This window comes from Corylus avellana, chromosome 10 (genome assembly GCF_965113065.1).
Source record: "Corylus avellana chromosome 10, dhCorAvel1.hap1.2, whole genome shotgun sequence".
NCBI lineage: Eukaryota > Viridiplantae > Streptophyta > Magnoliopsida > Fagales > Betulaceae > Corylus > Corylus avellana.
Window position 1 is genome coordinate 5,354,840 of NC_142499.1, and position 8,533 is coordinate 5,363,372.

Consider the following 8,533-nt stretch of genomic DNA (forward strand, 5'->3'; position numbering starts at 1 on the left):
GGAACGGGGTGTTCTTGAAGTTGTTCAGGCTTTCAGAAGAGAAGCAACCTGGTGGGGCAGTTATGGGGCGGTGGTACAAGATGCAAAACAACAACTAGGGAAGCTAATGGAATGGAGGATGGAGCACGTCCCTCGACATGCAAACGAGGCCGCACATAGCCTTGCTAAATTTGCTTTGTCTTTACAAAATGAGCAACTCTGGTTAGTGGGTTTTCCTGACTGTATTTCTTCACGTGTACTTGTTGTGCAAGGTATTTTATGATCAATGAATATTTGAATGATGTGTCTCTTAAAACCATCATTGGACTCGTGATTGATTATTATAGGATTTTGATCAAATGGTGATTTTAAAAGCCATCTTATCCTTGGAGGGACACAAAAGTGACACAAGAGGGACTTCTAGAATTACTCGTTATGGGTCGGAGGTGCTACACTAACAATACTAAAATCTAGCTTCAAACATAAAAGAGGATCAACAATCCCATGTAAAATTCAATCCATGAATGACATAATCTTGGATTGAAAATTGTCCAATCAACATAACTTGAAAACTCAAATACATAATATATAGTATCAAATACCGTAGTAAAGTATCAATGATTAATATTATTCATAAAAAGAACATTATTTGAACCAAGAGACAATTAAAACTTCTATGAAACAAGTCCGGGTCTTGTACATTGCAGTAAGAAGCCTCCAACTGAATCTGAAACAAAGATTGCAATAAGTGTGAAATGCAGCTCAATAATAAACTAGATAGGGAAGAACAAGAAAATAATAAACACTTAAAGAGCCTTCTTTTGTGACATTTAGGAAGATTGGCAAACATCTATTGCATATGGATATGTTTTTCACGCATTTATATGTGCATTCTTTAAATAAAGGGAAAGATAGGATAAGATCGGTCATTACCTCTTTACCAAATCTAAAACCGGAGCTCATGGAATGTGTGGGCGGTTCTTAACATAGTCTTCATAACAGATTTTGGTACAAGCTCCAAGTAGCAATATACTTTTACTTCAGTGTTTTCGCTTGCAATCCTTTATAAGTTTTGAGGCAGAATGAAAGACCAAGATAAAGACACTAATTGTATTCCAAATTGTCTATTTTCTCTCTTCTTTTCTCACAATTTTCAAAAAAATTTTAAGGCAAGTATGCAATGTTGGTTCTTGCTCCTCATGCTTTAGCTTTGGCTCTGGCTCCTGATGGTCAGGCTTCTGAGATTTGTCAAGTCGAGAGAAATTAGAAAGCATGATGGGAATTGAAGGAGCGAAAGATGTTGGGGCAAGGTTATTAGCTTGGGGGTAATCTTTTCGGTAGAATATCCTAGGAGTTCTAGGGAATCTTGATCCGTTGGTTGGAGATTAATTCCATGTTTGAATAAAAATAAAAAATAAAAATTAGTGTATGAGGGTTTCTCTCATAACGTTCGGCCATTACAATATCAAAAGCGCATAGAAGAGCTTCTTCTATAAGAATCACTTATTCTATAATTGCGAGTGCATTCTTTACAAGCCTATGAGCTGCTTCGTTCACTTCCTCTAGATATGATATTAGTTGTAACTAATCCTATAGTTTTAGAGGATGCTTCCTCAACATTAAATTCTAGTGATAACATTGCAATTTACCTTATGGTTTAAAGTAGAAAAATGTCATTTACCCATATTAAAAATTGCTTTTTCTCCTGTTAATTTTTTTCTGCAACCCACGTATAAGCAATCCTTAAATCTCTGTCTCGATCATATGATTTCATGTCTTGCTGTTTGCGGGGCCTGGTTGCTATTTGAAAATGGGAACCAAGACAAACCGAAAAGCACATTTGGTCAAGTTTGGAAAATGTTTCTGCGCAGAATCAAAACGAACGTGCCACACTGTCTATTCATGAAGAAAATGCAATTTCTATGATGTTGATAATTGCCTAGTCTTTCCGAAGAAGATTCAAAGTACACATTATTAGAATAGCATCCGATGGGAAACTTCTAAACATTGAACATAAATTCAAAAGGAGAAATCGGTGCAAGTAATGACGAATATTTTATGGCGTCATCAAAATTCTCATGAATGGATTTATTATAGTAAAAAGGCGGGTGGTTATTAACCGCATGCTAACTGTACTAACTGTTAACCACTAACCGCTTTTGAAGACGGTTAACAAAAACTGCTAATCACCTAGACGGTTACGGTTAGCGGTTTTAGGTTTTTTCAAAACAACGGTATATATATATATATATATATATATATATATATATGAAATTATGTCATTTTTGTGTTTAAAATTTTAAATATATATAAAAATGTATAAAAATTGTCGTATGTAGTATCATATTATTATATTACCATAGAAACAACATCGTTTTGTTTTTTTTTTTAAAAAAGAATTAATTAATTTTTTTAAAATTTTTTCTTTTAAAAAGCGGTTAGCAGTTATTAAAGTTACTAACCACTAACCACTGGTTAATCACCTAGGCGTTAGTGAATTTTACTAACCGCCTCTTCACTCATATTTATTAATCATCCAAGTGAATTAGGGGATTCTTGGAAGAACCAGTAAACACCCACCTAAGAAGAAGGCTCACATCTAGATCAAGCCCAACCAGTCTATGACCCGACGTATAGACCAGATCTGAGACACCTGCATGAATCCTCCACCAGACTTTACAAGGCTTCACAAGGCTCTTTATTCTAGTATATAAGCCCTAAAGTACACAAATATCTAACTTACCCTGCAAACTATCAATAATACTCTCACCTAACCATAGACCTCTTCCTCACATCCCATATTAACTTGAGCTTTAGAGTCCTTCCAGCCTTCTAAGGCCGGCGGACTTCTAATGCATTTTACCTCTTTTACAGGTAAATCTCCTCCTTAGAAGGCGGCTGGAGGCCGTTGCTTGAATCATACACCAACAATGTTGATTGAAATATTGAAGACATACAATGAGGAGTCATCATAAGGGATGGAAGAAGATTTGTTTGTTATTAAAATATAAATTAATTATAAATAATGTAAATGTAGATGCCGTATGGCTGAGAATCAATCAATCAATGATATATATCAATTTCTTTAAGTAAAAAGTCAATGATATATATCAATTGCTTTAAGTAAAAATTGGAGGTTAATCCCCTTAAAGTAATCAATTAGAAGTTCGATGCATTCGGAGCCATCGCTCTCTCTTTTATTTTCTATATTTTTAGTCATAAAAACCCTTGGATTCCCATTGATGGAGAAATAATTTTGCCGTATAATACAGGATGGCCGTACAAGTCCTTATTTTCTATCTCTCGCTTTCTAGAAAGGACCAGCTCATATCCTTATTCCAAGCGTGGTAGGATTTGCCTTTAAACGCTGACAAGGAAGTCGAATTCGGTGGCTTTTTGGAATTTGGAATATCCATACAATTAAGGGTTTGACCTAGATTTTTTTTTTAAATTTGAAAATTTTAAATTCATAAATTTCAGCGGATCATCTTATCTAAACGTCTAAAATAAGTCATATATTTCAGCATTTAATGAGAAAATATGGTAAATTCCTTAAAGCTACCTTCCTCATTAAATACATAAACATAGTTTTTATTTTAGACGCTTATATGAGGTGAACGGCTGAGATATATGAATTTGAGAATCTCAAATTTAAAGGAAATTCTAGGGGATCTCAATTCCTAAAAGTCACTCTCAATTATTTGTCCGCCGTCCCTAACGGGTAGCTCAATCGGCTGAAAACCATGCTTCATGAAACAGAAGTCACTATTTTGAATTCTCACTTCTCGATCCTTTATTTGTGTGAACATGTCACAAAAAAAAAAAAAAAAAAAAAAAAAAACTCTATTTGTTCACCAATCCAGCTAGTTAATTGTGGAAATCTCGATCCATTCGCACTAATCAAACCTTGACACATACAATCCCTTAAAATTAGGAACATTCCAGTGAAGTGTCTAATAAGACAACTGTGTGGTGCACTGGTGACCAAACTCCCTGCTTTAGGTTGTGTTTGTTAGAATTTTTTTAATGATTTTTTTTTTTTTTTTCTTTTTCAGTGTCATTTTCCAAAAAAGAAGAAGAAGAAGTTAATTATATAGAATAATGTTATATACCACACTTTTATTTCATACTCAATAATAGAAGCAGAAATTAGTATAGGTAAGGGTCAAGGGCCAAAAAATTTTGTTAGTAGGGGCCATTAGGCAAAATATATATATTAAAAACTTTATACCTTATAATATTTTTTAGCTTGAAATTTCTTTTTTTCCTTAAGAATTTTTTTTTTTTTTTGGGGGGGGGGGGGGGGGAGGGCATGGCTTACCTGCCCGGCAGCCCCCATTCCTTTGTCCTTGTCCATATTGTCGATGTTAACCCTTAATTTTAGTTATTTGGAACAATAAAAAAGTGATAAAAGTGTAGTGTATAGCATTTTTATTTCTTTTATCATAACTTTGATTATGAAAATGGGGTTTTCGCATTTCGCACCGCCATTATCGGTAAAGTCAAAATTTTGACTGACTTATTCCGCCAACTTTTTGTTTCGTTACCGAATGATGGTCGGTAATGTCAGTTCGGTAATATCGGTTAGTAATGGTAGTCGGTAATGTCGGTAAGCAAATAAATGGAAAATTAGTCAACAAAGTCGGTTGGTAAAGTCGATTCGGTTAGAAATTATTATTCCACCTACCAAACTGAGTTTGTCGAAAATAGAAAAAATCTACTGTCTACTGGCCATCGGTTAAGCGATGTCAGTAGGTGTAGATTGGTTCTCAGTCAGTAAGTAGTTAATTTGCCCATCCCTGATATGGTAATCGGATAGTACTTGTAATTTATCTTATATTTCTGAAGCAACTTCTATTTTTATGAGGTTTTTGAAAAAAAGCCTAGGGAAATTCCTTAAAATTAGGGGTAAAAAGGTGGTTGTGGTTAGTGATTAGTGACTAAAACCGCTAACTGCAACCGCCTAGGCAGTTATTAAATTTTACGAACCGCCTCCGCTAATCACTAGGCGTTTAACCGCCTGGTAAGTGGATAAATAATCGCCTTGCTTTCAACAAAGCTTGCAAACAGATCGATCAAGCTTTTTCAGCAAAAAAATCATAGACCCAAAAAAATCAATCTTTTCAAGCTTTTTTAGTAGATCAATCTGAAAGACCAAATAATAATAAAAAAAAAATCGTGCTTGGGAAATGGAACAAGGTACCTCACTGTCTTAAATTCGTGCTCGAGTTCGAGGGAGAGTGGCGATGGAGGCTGCGTCAGCGTGAAATCGAAAGAGAAGTGCTCGAGTTTGAGGGAGAATGGCAATGGAGGCTCCGTTGGTGTGAAACTGAAAGAGAAGGAGGCGTCTCAATGAGAAGAAGAAGAAGGCGTAAAAGAGAAAAAAAGAAGCTTTCCTAATAATATGACTTTAGATGATTGAAACGACGTCGTTTCAAGTTTTTATATATATATAAAAGTTAATAAAAACCGCCTTTAATTTTCACCCCTACTTAAAACCTTGTATTTTTTCTTGTGTTTTTTTTTGACTTTCCTGGGCAGCTTCTTAAAGCTTTCTCATTTGAAGTGACATGATCCTGCAAGTTGACCATTTGTACAAAAAATTTGGTAGAAAGCCATCAATAGCGAACTGCTGACTGCGTCTAATGTCAGATGTCAGCAAACAAAACATGTTTTTTGAAAAAGCTTGTATTAATTACAAAACATGTTTTCTGCACGCAGTTTCTTTTCTGCTTGTGTTTCCTTTTCCTTTTGCACGTAACCTTTCCTGTATCAATTTTCTTTTCCATCCAATATTTTATACCCGATTCGCAGGCTGGCGATGATTGCCTTAATAAGGCAGAGGAATGAGAAGATATGCTGGCTGGCGATCATCCCACAAATTGCCTCATTAAATTAGTTAAAAGTTTTTTATTACATATCAGAAATTAACAAAAAGAAGTCAAACATGTGTACAAGGCATAATTAAACAAAACTTAATTACTATAATTTACATGTTTGATACAAAAAAAAAAAAAAAAAAAAAAAAAAAGAAAAGAAAAAAAAACTCGGGATCTTGTGTACTATATATTTACTGCGAGCTAGCACGTTGATCTTCAACCTAGCTGCTGAAACTTATTAACGCTGAATAAACAATTTCACCATCTACTAATTAATTTAATAAAACGGGATTATACACTGATCCTTATTCGGCATGACTCATCTCCCGGCGAGTTCTGTGAACGGAGTGAGTTGGCTTTTAATAAAAGCGTTGTCCGTGTCTTCCTTGAATGATGGAGGCATCGCCGGCCACACAAAAGCAGGTCTTTCTGCGGGCAACAGCGGCGGAGGCGCCTCCCCTTTAAGCACTTGCAAGACTGTTTTCATGGAGGGCCTTTGGTTTGGATTCGGGTGGCAGCAGGCCAATCCCAAAAGAAGCATGCCCGTCATTTCGTCCTCAACGAATTCCCCCGCCAATTTGGAGTCAACTGCATCAAGAATCCTGTCCTTCCTACGAAGCTCCCACAACCAATACACAATCCCGTTGTTGTAGCTGTTATGCTGATCACCCTGATTTCCGGGCTTCCTTCCGCAGATAACTTCCAACACAAGAACACCAAACGCATAAACATCTGTTTCAACGGTTGCCCTGCCAACAAGAAAAGTCTCTGGCGCCATATAGCCGGGTGTTCCTGCAACCTCTTTTGTCGAATGGTGGGTTACGTCCTTTTGTTGAATGGTTCGAGCCAATCCGAAATCTCCCAGCTTTGCGCTGAAGTCGGAGTCCAACATGATGTTGCTGGCTTTTATGTCGCGATGAAGCACCCTCTTTTCACACCCATTATGGAGATAATCCAGCGCCAGAGCCACCCCATGAATTATGGTGTGCCTTCTTTCCCAGCTGAGCGGTGGTTGCTGCAAGCCTAGTTTTTCATCGCCAAATATGAACTTATCGAGGCTGCTATTCGGCATGTACTCGTACACAATAAGGAGCTCGCCCTTTTCATAGCACCATCCAATCAATTTGACAAGATTTTTGTGGCGGAGGCTGCCGATTGTTGTGACTTCTGCTATAAATTCTTGCTTGCCTTGACGCGAATCCTTTGAGACTCTCTTGACAGCTACCTCCTTATCTGCCAACAATCCCTTGTAGACCGTTCCGAAGCCGCCTTTTCCGAGCTCGTTTCTGGGGTTGAAGTTGCCTGTTGCTCTTCTCAGCTCTCTCAGTTTGAACTTCCGTGGAGCCATAGAAGACCCTCGAATCTGGTCTTCTATCCTTGGATATGCATCTTCCGGCTGCTCTCTGTGTTTTCTTTCCCAAAACAAGTAAAAAAAAATCCCGCTAATTATCACAATTACCCCCGCTGGAATTGTGATCCACACCCATAACAGCTCTAGACCTTCATCAATATCCTCACCCTCGAATTTCCATGATCTTACGCAGTTTAGTTGGGTGTCATTACTGGTTGAAGCAGAGAACCCCACGTAAACCATCTCTGGAAGATAGGCAGAGAGATTAAGAGGCAGAGACATGATCAGTGGCATGTACTCTCCCGTTCCATTAACAGAGACAGTAATGTTTTCGCCATCATACTCGACCCTCGCCCATGTATCATTGGCTGCAGAAATATTAGCAAGAGTGATCCCAAGGCCACGTAAAGATACCTGTTGGATTGAGTAGATGCTATTTACATCCAACCCAACATGGAAATCTTCAAGATCTTCTGGATAGCTCTGTCTCGTGTCAAATTCTACGGCCACCACCTGAGCGGATCCATTTGTAGACGCGTTTACAATCCCAAGCCATTGCCCATCGCTGCCCTCTGGAAGAGTGGTATCTGCAGCTAATATGAAGGCCAAGCCTTCGCCGCCTGGATTTGTCATGTTGTTGATATTAAGTTGAAAGGTGGTATTGAAAGATGCTGTGACGCCGCCTTTGCTCTTGCTCCACAATCGGAATGGCGTCTCGTAAAAGGCGCGTCCGGATTTATTTTCCAGATTTTCGCTGCGCGAATCGAGTGTAACTTGGATAGCACCCTTGAAAATACGTGAATTATCACTTAGCTTAAGGAATTCTTTATCAGGGAAGTCTGGAAAATTAAAACTGAAGCACCCAACTTGAGTAAGAATTCCACCACCCAAGAGGAGTGCTGCTAGAAAAAGGGACTCAAATGCCCGAGAAAAGCTCATTCCGCCTTTGGAAAGGTTGCAGGATTGCAATATCTGGCAATGAGAAGAAGGAAAGCTAAGTTTCAGATTTTTATATATGGAAAGGCATATATTCTCATGGGAAGTACCGAATTAAATAAAGTTATAGACTTGTATCAGGGAAATTTCCCTGAGCTTTCTGGTATACTATTTTAATTTTGGTCAAGGGTTGAATATCATGTATAGTCGAATGCAAATGATAATCTAGAACGTATTTTTAAAATTTTTCTTCTTTTGTGGGGATGGAGAATGGGTAAAAGCGATTGGATTTGACTTAATTTTAATAGAATATACTCATATAGTTCCAGGAAGAATGAGTTTGGTTCTTTGTTTTCAACATATGTAAAATTTTCCATTCAACTATCAA

General features: G+C 37.5%; 1 protein-coding gene across 1 annotated transcript; it reads right to left on the bottom strand.

Annotated features, from left to right (window-relative positions):
* Window positions 1-6,033: 6,033 nt before the first annotated feature.
* LOC132162202 (putative L-type lectin-domain containing receptor kinase S.5) lies at window positions 6,034-8,148 on the bottom strand. Its single transcript, XM_059572467.2, has one exon. The coding sequence runs from the start codon at window positions 8,146-8,148 to the stop codon at window positions 6,178-6,180; it is 1,971 nt and encodes a 656-aa protein (XP_059428450.2). The 3' UTR covers window positions 6,034-6,177.
* Window positions 8,149-8,533: the final 385 nt, after the last annotated feature.

Bases quoted from the DNA above. Each gene is read 5' to 3' on its own strand.
- LOC132162202 (XM_059572467.2), bottom strand. From the start codon at position 8,148: ATGAGCTTTTCTCGGGCATTTGAGTCCCTTTTTCTAGCAGCACTCCTC.